This window comes from Elgaria multicarinata, chromosome 3, assembly GCF_023053635.1.
Source record: "Elgaria multicarinata webbii isolate HBS135686 ecotype San Diego chromosome 3, rElgMul1.1.pri, whole genome shotgun sequence".
NCBI lineage: Eukaryota > Metazoa > Chordata > Lepidosauria > Squamata > Anguidae > Elgaria > Elgaria multicarinata.
In genome coordinates, this window is record NC_086173.1 from 111757964 (window position 1) to 111773381 (window position 15418).

The window sequence follows — 15418 nt, forward strand, 5'->3', positions numbered from 1 at the left end:
GGAGCCATAGCACATTAAATGTGTTGTCAAAATACACCAACATCATGCACCCACTTTCAATGCATGGGTGAACTGCTTCCCCACTGCCCAGTCATGCTGAATAAAAGTATAGACACAGATTATTGACTGTTAGGCTCCAATCCTAAACACACTTACGTGGGGGTAAGCCTCATTCACATCAGTAGGGCTGACTTCTGAGTAATCATGCATAAGATTGTACAGTTAGTGAATGTAGTCAAAGAGATTTGATATTTTTCCAGTCTACATCACTGAGGCATACAGTTTTGGTAATCAAATTTGTAAATGTGTGAATGAGTATATACACACACACCAAGGTCTGGATCAAAAGATGTCTTGCATCTTTGGATCCAATATAGTAGTGTGACCATATGAAAAGGAGAACAGGGCTCCTGTATCTTTAACAGTTGTATTGAAAAGGGAATTTCAGCAGGTGTCATTTGTATATATGGAGAACCTGGTGAAATTTCCACTTTGTCACAACAGTTAAAGCTGCAGGTGTCCTGCCCTCTTTTAAATCTGGTCACTCTAGTATAGCTCCTGCACTTTAACTGTGGTGATGAAGAGGGAATTTCACCAGGTTCTCCATATATACAAATGACACCTGCTGAAATTCCCTTTTCTATGCAACTGTTAAAGAGAGAGAGAGAGAGAGAGAGAGAGAGAGAGAGAGAGAGAGTATAAGTAGCAGGTTCATTCTATCACTATCATGACCTTACATTTCCATTATGTTTCCTACTAATTAGAAGCTTTCTTTCTTGTGGTCATGGCAGCTTCTCCTAGTAGATGTTCATCAATCAATCAATCAACAACTACCAAGAAAAAGTGACTGTCACAAATAGAGGGTTACACAAACATCCCCTCTTCAGATGTTACTACTTAACCATGAAGCTCACTGATTCTCAGACTAATCTACGGCACAAGGATAAAATGTTGTAAGGATAAAATGGAGGTGGAGGAAGTGGGCTCTTTGGAAGAAAGGTGGGATATAAACAGCAGGCTTTCTCTGAAGCTGTGCCCACCATCTGGAAAACCCGCCCTTGTGGAGTTCAGGAAGTGAAAAATGTAGCATCCTTTAAATGCCTCTTGAAAATAATCTTTTCATACAGAATTTCCATGGCTGTAAGTGCTGCTGGGTTTATTTTGGTTTTACATGATATTTTCAAACTTTTAAAGCTTTATACTATGTTTTTATTTGCTGTATTTTATGGTTTTAATTGTGAACTGCCCAGAGAGCCTGGGGTATTGGGCAGTATAAATAGGTAATAAATAAATAAAATTACTGTGAAAAGCTAGTGTTCAATCCCTTATTGCATCCACTCTTGTCCTTTTCCACAGTGCTCAATCATTGTTGTTGTTACTATCTATGAAATGAAGCATGCTGAGCACATTCTATGCACATGCTTGCTTTTGCAGGGCAGAAAATAAGTTAACAATAACAAAGAGAAATGGAACATAATTTCTGACAGACTATTTTAACATGTAGAACTTAACATGCACAACATTTTATAAAGCTAATGTAACAGTTTTCATTGGTAGGCAACTTATGGCTAATAAACTGAGAATAACTCCTCGTGTATTTTTTTGAGGTTGTGTGGGATCTTGTCAGAATCCCAGCTTTTTTTCTTTTTTTAAAAAAAGATATTTTAACCCCTCATGGCTGCAGAAACATGTTTAAAACGTAGTCGCAACAAATGAACATGAATCAAATGAAAAGAAATCCGAAGTCATCAGTTTTCAGTTGTTGCGCTTTCTAAGTTGACATATTATGATTTTTCCAATGACTCACGTTTTATCATATCTAAGATCAGTATGTCCTCCAAGTCTTTTTTTGGGGTGTGTGGGGGGAGGTGTCTACCAGGATGATGAAATAATAACACAGATTGATTCGAGGCAACAAAATTAGCCTTGGTTCTCCTGCTCATACACATAGAGTTTTGCAATCTTCATTCATAGAGAGCTAGAAGAACAGATCCAATGTTTCCAATCTTGTCATCACAAGTTGATCAGCAGGTTAAAAATACTTTTAACAAAGGGGGGGGGGGAGCCAATCTGAATGGATACGTCAAACAGCCAAAGTTTCTAGAACTTAACATTCAAACTTGTAATATCTTCAGAAATTATTTGTAGAATAGCTTCTTTTTTTCTCTTTGGGTTTTTTGCACTGATAATGCAAGTGGCAACAACATCAACTGGTCAGTCCTCCCACCCCCCATTTTTCATCCTCCATAAACTTAGATTCACCCCAGGGCATTGAGGGGAGGGACTGCAGCTATCACAAAAAATGATGGTGAAGAAAATAATGGTGTGAGAAAATTCTGAAAAGTGTCCATTTATTTCTAGGGGTAAGAAAAGAAAAATCTCAGGAATTTCCATGAAGTTTTCTTTCCTCATAAATTTGGCCTCCATTTTTCTGCCTCATTCTCAGGGCATTTTATTATTTATTTTGAATGTGTGTTGGTGGTGTTTTGGGTCTTAGCTAATCACTGTGAGGTGGCTGATGGTACTGTCTATATTTGTCTTTCTATTATATATCTCACCACTACCTGCACTTCCTGATCCGAAAAGGCCCTCTGGGAGGAATAAATTGATGTCTTCCTTTGGGTGGGAAGTGCAGGAAGCCAAGGAGGCTACAGGGTGTCGGAGAGAGATGACTGTACAATGAAAGACAGGATACTCATGTACACCCCTCAGTCAACTCATAAGTAAAGTAAGTACAAGAATCCTGAACTGAACCCATGAGAATTTCTCTGAAATTTCTTCTCTTTGAATTTCTTTTCAAAAGCAATTTCTTTTCTATCAAATTGAACTGAGAATGGTCGAAATTTACTTAGTCGAAATTTTCAGCACAGCACTAGATAAGAGTGCCTCTGAAGTTCACACATGCCCAGTCAATGCCATCCCTTTGGTATGAAATTATACCATACAAGAAATAACTCCACTAAACCATTTAGACAAGGTGCTACATTGACACAAATGTCTGAATCATAATTAGTTATGGAGTCTATGGCATGGGAGGTTCACTGGACCAAACAAACATCTACCATCTATAAATAGCTTTATTTCCCCACCTCCTGATATCACAGTTACCTGAAAAGGGCCGATCAAACATTTTATCTCTTTCCTCACATACAAAACCAAAGAAATAGGGTAAAGATATTTTAGTAGGTTTGTTGTTGTTGGCTGAGCAGTAGGCATATTTCTATACTCACTTTCTGCCTCAAATGTGAATGTTTGTTCCACAGTAACAAGAGTTTATAACACCGGTGACAGAACATCAGTAACAATCAAATCTCATTGGTTGTTTATATGTTGTTGGTCCCTTACCCTAGGTGATGGACCACCTGTGATCATAGGAAAACCCTTTATGGGCACTTAATTTTTTAACTAGTGCCAATGATTGCTGTGATTCCCAGCAGAAGCTAATGTTATGAAATGCACCATATTGTTAAAACTAAGGTACAAGGAGTGTTTGGTATGTAGCATTTCTGTGTACTTCAGCCTCTGAAATGCTGATTAACTTAAATCCAAGATCATAACTGAATGTCACACTCCTAATTGCAAACTTAACTATAAACTGGTCACGTGTGACTCCTTTAAATTCAGTGTCTGCAATCTCAGGAGCTGTGCTGTTTTATATTTGAGTATTTTAGCAACACACTGGGTTTTCCACAATTTTTTCAAGCACAAAAATGTTTATTTTTTCTTTGCTTGAATATATACAATCTCTCAGGAGTGAGAGGTTAGTGCCACTGACTGTCCATATACAAGGGGCTGGACTATACAACAGGCAATAGCGACAAACTGGAAGTTTCAGTGCAAGCTGAGGGGGAAATGGTGAGGACAGATTTTTCCACATTTTGCTCATAAAGCATACAGACATGAATTTAAAATAAAGTGTCAAACAAATGAAAGATACATGTTACAGAGAACAGAAATCTCTTACTACAGTTTGTATTTTGCCCAAGCAGAAGACTCTGCATCTTGTTCTACAAAATTCAACTCTAACCGAATTGATGGAATAATACAAACTAAATGGTACCAACAAAATATTTCAGACAGTTCTTAATGCTCAAAATGCAACAGAACTATATAATACACAGACTGGCAGCACAAGACAGCTCCACCCCTTCAGCAGGGAGGTAAGAAATTGACTGCCAGAGAGAGAGAGAGAGAGAGAGAGAGAGAGAGAGAGAGAGAGAGAGAGAGAGAGAGAGAGAGAGAGAGAGAGAGGTGTCTTCAACTTTACAATTGCAATGTTTTTGAGGTGTGCCATTATGTTTTGAGGTGTGCCATTATGTTTGTCCTTTTTTATTTTTATTTTTTGTGTTTGTTTTCAAGTAGAGATGTACCAATCTGCAAATCAATCTTAGCAGTTACCTTGTGCCTTTAGACTGAGAGATGAGGATGCAAATTCTACATATGGTAAAGTGAACCAAATGAAAAAGAAAAAAGTGTAAGTCAAGACAAGAAAGAATTGCCTGTTCTATCTAAAGTGCTGAGTTAAAATGTAGAAAATAATTCAAATGTGTGGGTTTTTATGGGAAGTGGGGTGGTTGAAAATAAAGCTTCACATTTGATTCCATTTCAATGGGAACCCTTTAAGCACTTCAGGGAGAAATATTGTTCTGAACTAAGCATTGATGAAACAAAAAAAGATGACATGCAAGTAAAATTCTGTACTTACATTGTTCTTATAGTAACTTTGGGCTGGGGCTCTCCTATAATCAAGATTATGATTAGACTTATTTCACAGATGAAACATGCATGGATTTATAATTTAACTTAATCATATAATTTGTACAGAATGGGAGGAGAAATGTTGCACGTAGCAGAGAGAGAGAGAGAGGAAGAGAGAGAGAAAAGCATCTGCCTGCCAAATTTGCTATTTCAAATGAAAACAGAAGTTGTTACTTGCAACAGATTTTCCGGGGTGGGGGGATGGGGGAATACAACAAAATGAATTGCACTGCTCAAAGCTATTACCTGCAGACATACACACAACTTATTTTCAAACTCACGTAAATGCTCCTATTGTAAAAACAAAGTTACTAATTTCATTACTCTTCATTCAAATGAAAGGAGACTTCAATCAGTATAGTCAAGTAATTCACTCTGTAAACATTTAAACCAACAAATTTAACTGACAGTTTAACTATCAGTTAAAATAAAAGCATTTACAGGAGAAAATGAAACAAAAGTGGTCAAGATTTTAAAATGTAAACTGTCAATACTATATTATTTATATTTATATTTATAATTCTTTTGCAAATAAAAATAAAAATTAACCTCACACAAGCAGATTGTAAATAAAATACATCTTTCCATTATTATTATTAATTATTTTACATCTTTCCAGCCAGAACTGAAAAGCTTGAATTCAAGGCACTATACTCCTGCAGGATTAATACAGTTGTCTTAACCATCGGTTCAAGTACCTTAATGTTGAAGGTTGCAGTTTCAAACACCAGAGCACAACATAAAGTGTCTTCAGCAATGAAGGAGAAGCAAATATTGCCAAAACAACAAACTAATCGGTGTGAAAACGTTTCACAGTGATTGCTTGATGCAGTGTATGGCTGTGTGCACTAATTGGCCAGAACAGTGTGCCAGCAGGTAAACACATATACTGCATAGAGGCTCATTCACTCTGCATTTGTAATTTGGAAATTCTCATCAGCTACCGAGAGGTGGCAAAGCTAGGTTATTCTCAAATTAGCGCCTGGTGGGCTGACAACAGGTTGCTGCAGTGGCACTGGAAAGAGCTGGAAGCCATTTTTGCCGAGCGCTGGAAATTGTGCAATGTTCTGGCTTCCGACAACCCCAGGCTGAATTGTCGAGCCCTGCCACTGCACTCCAAACAGTGGTGCGGGAAAAATTCCTCCATACTGACAAAGAGGCATCACATCATAAGGTTTTACTGTGCCAGAAAGGATAGTACCTGGCATAGGCACTGGCATGGATGGTGAAACTCCAGGAGTTAATGCCGCTGGCATTGGACAAGACACTGGAACAATGCACTTTTTCCCCATTCCTGTTCTTACTGAATTAACCTACAAAAACAAACATAAAAAGCACAGCTATTACGCGTGTTCCCTCCTAACTGAGCAGTGCAATATTCAGTCTTTATCGAAGTTATCATTTTCAAACCAACTGTGTCATGCTCTGCTATTCTAAGGCTGAGGGTATGTGCTGGACGTGCTCCCTCTAGCGGTTGAGACTGTGAACGAGGTGATAGAGACAGGCACCCGTCCCATTGTGTCGCCATCATAAAAAATCCCTCCAGGTTCATCCACACAGAACAGGTCAATAATGTGCTCCAGCTGAATCTTTTGGCTTGCCTACATTTCAAATGGATTTTAGGCATTGTGGTGCAACACACAAAAAAGCTCCATTTCCCCCTCCATCAGTAAATGGGGATTGACATCAGCCACTGCAGAAGCTACAACTCTTCTCCCCATCCCCGCCCCCAAACTGACCATCTGCCCTACACCTAATTTCCTCCAACATTAGCTGGAAAACTGTGTGCCTAGGCAAAATGTTTACAGACAAATCTGAAAAGCCAGCAGCTCACAACGTACCAATGTGTAAATAGAAAAACTTACAGTAAGCTGTTAACCTCCCTGCAACCAAGACTTCTTTTAACTACTGTGAAACGGCATCAATTAACTATCCTCCCCCACCCCCCACCCCGGGATTTCCTGTAGACATTTGAACACACACACACACACACACCCCTCTTGCATTGAGTAGTTCAGCTTCATTGCTCATTGAAAATATCTAGGCATTGCAGAACTGGTTGAAAGAAAGAGGTTTCTTTTCTAAACATGGAGAGCAGCTGACTTCCAGAGAATTATGAGCTTAAATATAGACCAAATGACACAAAAGCAATTATTGTACAAGACAATGTCTGGTTCTCGCATGGATTTAGTTAGCAGGTTTTTTTAATTCCACATATAATTTACAACTTTTGGCAGTGATTCCATTAAGTTGCCACCTACTCCTGAATGATGTTGCTTTTGGGCAAAAATCTCATTGTCTACTAGATCAGGGTCAAATTGATAATTACACCCAGAAGATAGAATGAAAATACCTAAAGCCAGAAAATTAACTTCAGTGAGAAATTGCAAGAGGGGAAAGGCAAATTTGAGGAGTTCTCCTGTAAATATATAGAGTTTTGAAAGCAACGAATGGTACAATCCTATACACATTGAATCAGAAGTGAGTCACAGTGAGTTCAGTGCAATTTACTCCCAGGTAAGTGTGTTTAGAATTGCAGCCATAGACTTAATGGGACTTAGCCAATGGGACTTACTTCTGAATAGACAAGCATATGATCACAGCTGCTCAGTGGAGAAACTGGGACAATCTGCCCCAGCTCTACTCAAACCAACCAACCCCCACCCACCCCGCCTCAGCTCCTTGCCTGGTTTTGTCACATTGGTCATCAGAGCCCCTTCCTCACATCACCCATCCAGGGTTTTGCAGGATAGATTTGCGCCAGGGTCCTCTAGTTGGACATTGCTGGCCTACAGTCCTGGCTTTTGTGCCACCATAGTGGTTTATAGGATTAGCCAAATGATTAGAGGCTAATCATTTATGTATTAAATACTATTGAGAACAAAATAATAATGTGTCATTTTTTCCAAATATCTCTTGCTCCCACCAATCTTATTGTCTTAGCAGTTACATTATCCTGGTATCCTAGTAGTTTATAGATATTCTACTCGCTACCAGTCCCAAAGTCCATCTATGTAAATTAATTTCAAAGAAACTTGCATCTACATTGAGCAGATACATTCTTGAACAATGATGTTCAGTCTGTAACCCTCACTGATAGAAATGGAGTGGCAATACATTGATATAGTTTACCATCAAATATGTGGGAATTTTCCCACAGGTATGTGAACAACGGTACTGCCTGTGTTTTTGGGCTGAAGTGCTTTGCTAACCCAGGTGGGAGAGCTACTGTCAAAAAATGCAGAAAAAGGAATGGTCAATAGATTGGATTTGTGGCCCCCATCACTTCAGAGAATTTTGCTCTAAGTGCTTGTGCCCAATAGGAATTAGAGGAGAAAGCCAGAGGAAGATTGGTTGCGTACTCAGGCTTCAGCGCCTTTATAGTCTCACATTCACTAAATGCCACTTCACCAAATCACTTCTCATACTAATTAGCTGGGTAGGATCCAATTGGTGTCCTCCTGCTGACAGAAGGCATCCATCACTGGAAGGGGGAGAGGTAATCTTCAGCAATTCTTTCTCCTTTTGCAGCCCCTCCATGCCACCTCCCAGAGTGCTCAGAAGGGTCCCCCAACCCTCCAGAGCAGAGTTAGAGCTATGCCAAACACAACAGGGGGAGGGGGATTGCTGAAAATGCCACCCTCTCCAATCTGCTGATGGAGACCTTCCATCAGTAGGGGGACACCATTTGTATACCACTCTGACTCCAATACCCAATCTGACAAGTCAGCTGAATAAAAAGGTTGCTAAGCAACCAAACAGGCCAACCATCTCACATCTCTGTGACCTATGCCCATTTAAGCAACTGTCATGGAACTGTGTGTATTCACACACACACACACACACACACACACACACACACACACACACTCACTCACTCACTTTAATTATAATATATCTCAGATTAGAAGCACTTTATGATCAGGCAATGTTTTAGCCAAATCAAGTGGTCTTTGATAGGAGCTCTGGAGGAAGCAGGGGGTTAAGGGAAGGTTAGATGGCCAAAGCTTCACTTGAGGGCCTCAGCAAGGAGGAAGGTGGCATGGGCAGCTGTGGAGCCAGGACTCACAAGACTGTAGTTCCAGCACTTCTTTTTTCACATCGTCTGCCACCCACCTTAGAAGTTCCTGTTCCTCTGAGCTTAGCTGCAATTCTCATGGTAGCTGGGGGGAAATGAATGTTACCACCAATATATTGTTCCCTGTTGTAATGCAAAGTAATTTGGGGTGGCTTGGTCTTGAATGGACAATTAAGACTCATTAGCTCTGCTCCTGGTGGAGATAAAACTGCTAGAAAATGTTTGTATATACATATCAACACAGCTGCCTGAATGTTTGAACTTTTCTTGGGGGTGTAGCTGTGGGGACTGTCAAGATGAGCACCTCCACTCATAGGCGTGCACAAGGGATGTGCGGGTTGTGCTCAGGCACACCGTAATGTCTCAAGCAATAAGTGCCAAACTGAGGGGGCATTTGAGTAGGGATCCAGATGCAGTGGGAATGGTCCTCCAGCTGCCCTCCAGCTGCTCCACCACCATGCTGAAGAACTGCTGCCTCCAAGAGAGCACTGTTGCTCCCAGCTGGAGGAGTGAAAAGGAATAATTCTGCTAGGAGCCTCTCTGCCAAGAGCTGCACTTCAAAGAGCCCAGGAGGAGGGCCCCAAAGGCTAATATTGCCTTGTAAGCCCCTCCTCTGGCCATTGTCACCACAATGCCCCACCAAAGCTGGGGCTTCAGGAGCGTCTCTTCATCCCACCCACCCCCCAACTGCAATGGCCCTCCTGTGGACAGGCAAGCTAAATGTAGAGTAGGGCATCAGTGTTTAGTGTTCAATAAATAAATAAATGAATAAAAATAATGTCCTTTATGATTGAGTATTCAATAAATGTTCACCTTTTAAAAAGAAATTCCTGGGTTCACGCCCTAATGAAAAGTGCTGTGCACACCTATGCCTACACTTCAAAATGTACCACTTCATCACTGATGGGCAGTAGAGGCCTGACTAAAGGGACCAGATCAGGCAGCAGAAAGAGGCAAGGGAGGGAACAGGCAAGGTGGGAGGCGGAAGAGGCAAGGTACCTAACAGGACTGTAAAGGAAGGGGGCAAAGCAACCTGGGAATATGGAAGGGAATCCAGGGCTGGCATTTGCCAGCCAACTCAGCTGCAGCCCAAAGTATTTTCATAAATACTTCTAGCATTTAGTGGGCAACTTGCTATCATTTTTTTATATATAACATGATCACATATTCTTGTGTTTTGAAGTACCTGAAATCTGAATTGAACTGTATTAGCAAGCTTTTTACTAAAACCCAGGGACACCTTTCTTGGTGGTTACAGCTAGTTTAAGATTCTTTTGTCCTAATACTATTTACTCTTGCATATGTTGAATCTCATCGTCTGTCACTTTGCTCTTCAGTCGCCCAGTTTGAAGATGGAGGTCTTCTTCACAGCCTGATTCATAGATTTAGAACTTTTGTAGCTTTAGCTATTTGCTCGTCACATTTCAAATTTATATTTGGTTTGTCATTGATTTATTTTCTCCAACTCGGCTATTTAACAATGTTGGCACCCTTTTGTAGGTTTTTCCTGACTCTTCTAAGAAAGGTATACATTTTACTAGAGATCTTCTAATTTCTTTCCATAAATCTCTAAGGCCCGATCTACACTACTGCTTTAAAGTACTTTATAACAGTTTAGTAGATCCTGCCTAAGATTCTTGAATGAAACTGATGCTTTTAATTCATGGCACACAGTCTGTAGCCCACCCTACCCCAGAGATTGGGGAAAGGCTTTCCTTAGTTCTAGCAAAGGAAACTCTTCCCTTACCTCAAATCTCTGATGAGAGATCAGAGATAAAGGAAGAGTTGCCTTTTCTAGTGCCGGCAAGGGAAAGCCTGGTTTTTAGAGTGACTGTGGCCGTTGCTAGATGAGGGTTTAGCCTGGGCTGATACCCGGGCTCACCCCTGTGTGTCCAGCCTGGGCTAAACCCTCCCTTGGCCCGGGATAACCGGCACCGGTTGTGGCCCGGGGCTGAGGAAGGTCTAGTCAGTTCCACAGCTTTTCCCGGCTACGAGGCTTACTCACAAGCAGCCGGGAGAAGCCGCGCACTGTGCCCATCAGGCCGGGGGGGGGGGGAGAATCTCTGGGGGGAGAGATCGCCGCCCAGGGGGATCGGAGATCGCAGCGGGGGGGCAGAGGGGGTATCGGACATGGCTGGCTGGCTGATCAGACATGGTGCGCGAGCAGGGGGGCGAGCGGGGGATCTCACATGGCGAGTGAGCGGGGGCGGGTGGGGATCAGACATGGCGGGTGGGTGGGCAGGCGGGGGGGCATCGGACATTGCGGGGGGGAATCAGGGGCAGGGGGAGCGGGGAACCCTTTTTTTTTTTAAAAAAAAGACCTACCTTGTCGTTGGTGCGCTCCTGCACACATGGCCCCTTTAAGTTAAAAAAAATGGCTGACACGACAGGGCTTTCCCTTACCCCATCGTGTGTCATGTGTAGACTGGGGCGACGGCCTGCGCTAGCTGCAGCACGGGCTCACCCCTACTCCCCACTGGATTAACAGGTAGGTCTAGCAAAGCCCTGTGTCTAGGGGGTGGGGGAAAGTGTGTGTGGGGGCATTTTTGGGGTGTGTATGTATGGGGAGGGGTTGTGATTGTGTGTGTGTGCACGCACATGTGACCCCCGGTCTCCCATCTGGCACTGGGAGCCTTGGGGCCAAAAAGGTTGAGCACCCCTGTTCTAATTGAAGTTTAGGTTTCGGTCAGTATCTTACAAATTTTTCATCTTGGGACAGCCTGTAAAACAACCTTGAGCCTTGGTCCTAATGGGTGCCAGGGATATATTAGTTATCTACATGGCAACAGCAGTCATGATTCTTCTTGATACTTTAAGAAAACCCTTCCTTCCTATCATGGTCTTGGATTTCCTCCATTATTATTTTTTACTACCAATATGTACTGTATCATACCGAAGTCTTTTCATGCCATTCACCTTACTTTTCTTTAATTTCATTCAAAATACTTACTTCTAAGTAAATATAATTAGATTTGTGTGTCAAGTCTGTTCAGAACTTGTTGAAATCAGTGGAATATAAGCATACTGAACTTTCCGTGGATTATGTCCAGTATCTTTTTAAATTGTCCAAATCCAGCAAGCAAGATCTGTACATATAACACAGGAAGTTGCCTTATATCAGGTCAGACCATTTCTCTAACTAGTTGTATCTATTTTCAGTGGCGGCAGCTCTCCAGGGGCTTAAGGCAGAGGTTTCCCCCTATCACCGAAGACCTGATCTGTCTAACTGGGAGTGCCAGGGATTGAACCTGGTACCTTCTGCATGTAAATCATGGGCTTTACCACTGAGCCACTGACCTCCTTTGGAAGGAATTCCACAGTTGAGATGCTGCCCTAGAAAAAGCACTGTCTCATGTACCCACCAAACTTGGTGTGAAATATGCAACAGGGCTTCTGATGAAGATCTCATGTTATGGGAGGACTCCTACAGGAGAGGCAGGTTTCAGATATCCTGATCCCAACTGTTTAGAACTTTATGGGTTAAAACCAGCACCTTGAATTGGGCTCACAAATTGGAAGCCTGGTGAAGCCTGGTAAAGACTGGTGAAATATGATTTCTAAAGTGCTCACTAGACAACACTCTGGCTACTGAATATTGCACTAAGTATAGTTTCCAAGCACTTTTCAAGGGCAGCCTTTTTGCCCTTACAGTAGTCTAAATGAGAGATATTAAGGCATGGATCACCATGGCCAGATGTGCCTTCCCTAGGAGGGGGCGCAGCTAGTGCACCAGCCAAAACTGGGTGAAGGCAGTCCTGGCCATCCAGGAACAAAGCTTGTTCAAGAGTACCCCCAAGCTGCTAACTTGGTCCTTCAGAGGAAGTGCAACCCTCTTCAGAACAATTTGTACCTCCAATCCCAGACTGGCATGCCTACTGACCAACAGGAACTCAAGTCTTGTCTGGATTAAGTATGAATTTGTTCACCCACATCCCTCACTGCATCCAAACAATTGTTCGGGACTTCCACAGCCTCCTTGACATCAGCTGAGAAAAAGAGAGAGAGCTGGGTATCATCAGCATAGTGATGAGACTCAACCCAACTCTGGATGACCTTCCCCAGCGGCTTCATGTAAAGTTTAAAAAGCATAGGAGACAATATTGATTCCTGAGAAACCCCATAAGCTAATGGCCACGACTCTGAACAACAGTTCCAAGTACCACCTTCTGAGAACATTCAGCCAAATAGGACCAGAACCACCGCAAATCTGTGACCCCAAGTCCCATATCAGCCAAATGGCCCAGAAGAACTTGTGTGGAATATAAATACAATAAACAAACAGGGACACACTCTCCTGTCCAATTCCAGATGTAGGCCATCCACCAAGGCAACCAAAGCCGTTTCTGTTCCAAAATCAAGCCTGAATCTGAATTGGAATGGATCCAAATTCTAGTTGTTAGATGCTATTAGGGATCAGGTGTATGTTTATCATAAAACAAAATTTTCATTAAATGTTTACTACACTGTTAACACAATGATCTTCTCTACTGAATCTCTTTCTTTGGATTCCTTCAAATGCTTTATTAGCTTACCTTCCCCCTCCTTTTAATTACATTTCTATATGGCCCAATAGGCAAAATGCTCTGGGTGGTTCACATCTTCTCTTTCATGTACTTAGAAAAATAGTTAAAATTGCAAATGCTATTCAAATATTACATTAGCCACAAAGCAATAGTCAGAAAACACTCACTGAAGCAAGTGCAGGCTTTACTCTTTCCTATTGTATTTTCAATTTTTCTTCATCCTTCACCTACACAAGCATCCGTACTTCCTAACTAACCAGCTAGAGTCAAGATCAAACAGATATATAATCCTGCCATTTCCAGATTGTTTAACGTATCACCTACCAGCGACTGAAACAGAAACTTCACTCTTTATGCTAGCTTCACCATTTCTTCCCATCTTACAGTGTTTTTCCTTACCTCATCTCCATTTTCTGTCAAAATTATTATAACACAAAGGAAAAAAAGCAATCTGCTTCACCTTATGTTAAGATAATTTCATCCATTTCAAGAAAATCTAATTTAATACAATTGAAGATTCAATGTTTTCCACGTAGCTCTCGCAACAATTTTTGTTTTAGAACTTGTTGAATATGGGTTAGGGTAGCATGAATGAACACTTTGTATATTTGAGCTGCCACTAATAGATGCTACTGATTACCCTTATTGTTTGAGAATTATGTTCCATACACATTTCATTATGCTTAAAAATCTACAAGCTAAAATGTATGTCTTCACATATGAGTGACTTTGAAAAACAAAAGAACAAATCTGTGCTTCATAGCCAAACTGAGAGGAAGATGTGGTGTACTTTATTGTAGGAGTTCTTACTGCAATAGAAGCAAAGAGAAGTGAGTTCCTTTTTTTATCAAAGAAAGAAAAGATGTGGGTTATAATGCCTATTGTGATTTTGATAAGCAAATAAAACAGGACAAAATAATTCTTGAAAGCTTTTATGCAACTGATCCAAGAAGTTTCACCAGCGTTTTCAAGTAATATATACAAAGTTTTGTCTTAGAGAAAGGACGATGCTGAAACCAACAGAATCATTTGTTGAGTAAAAATAACACAAGATGAGTACTGAGTATAGTGTATGGCAAAGAGTGGCAGATCCTACATTCATACTGAAACAGCATGCATGCAACTCTCATTATTAGTAGAGATTTGCCTGCAGAGCCATCAAGTACAAATGTATATTGTAAGAAGGTACAAAGTCTGACAGAAGAAATTAGACCTCCTTCTGGTACAGTGCGTCTCAGCCCTCTTCTTCTCTTAAGGCTGGCTGTAAGAATCTGAACACATTGTTTGCAGAAGCTTAGCACCAGCTTTATCAAAATCCTTGTTACATCAGATGAGCAAACGTAACGTGTTTGCTCCATTGCAACTGTTATCCCCAGTTGGCCAGAGGATTAGGGAAGTACGAGCCGACTTCCTGCATTTAACTGTCTCACTAGAAAGGGAGACAGAAAAAATGAACATGGAGAAATTGCTGGGCTGGGGGCTTCAGTGTCTTAAGACCCCTTTGTATTATGACAGTGCTTCCTGCATTGATTAGTCCTTCAGCTGAGCATACATTGATGCTCTGATGTTTTAACACAAAAATAATTTAATCACATGTAATTTCCTCCAGTAATGGAAGCTGTGCAAGTGATTGAAAATATATATATTCAAGTTGTTTCTGACAAGTGAGTGCTAACATGCAATCTACATTGATATCAAATAACCTAAGGTATAGAAGAAGCATGTTTTTGCAGATAAACACTTAGCACGGCTTATCATTTGCAGCTAGCAAGGCCAAAAGCTCTCTTAAGAAGCATAACCTGAGATTCTGAGAATTTTTCCGGTTGCTAAGGCAGACTCCCTATACTCAGTTCCATTCTTTCTGTTGCACTCCCTTCACATTACAATCTAATTTTTAAAAACGTGAAATGTCACAATTCTATGAAAACTTCTACTGCTAAAATGAAGGTTTTGATTAAAAAAATATTGTAATAGAGAACCTGCTCCAACATTAAAGAGATTTTTTTAAAAGACGATATTCAGTGTTTTCTGTCAATACTTAATTATTTTGATTAAGGGC

The 15418-nt window shown here is 41.1% G+C and overlaps 1 protein-coding gene across 1 annotated transcript in view; it reads right to left on the bottom strand.

The window, feature by feature from the left end:
• Positions 1 to 5449: 5449 nt before the first annotated feature.
• The window catches only part of WNK2 (WNK lysine deficient protein kinase 2), a 134266-nt gene continuing 124297 nt past the window's right edge, over positions 5450 to 15418 (bottom strand). Inside the window, exon 28 of the mRNA XM_063121259.1 lies at positions 5450 to 6071. Coding sequence (XP_062977329.1) covers positions 5718 to 6071 — 354 coding nt within the window. The 3' untranslated portion in view covers positions 5450 to 5717. The remainder of the gene's footprint in view (positions 6072 to 15418) is intronic.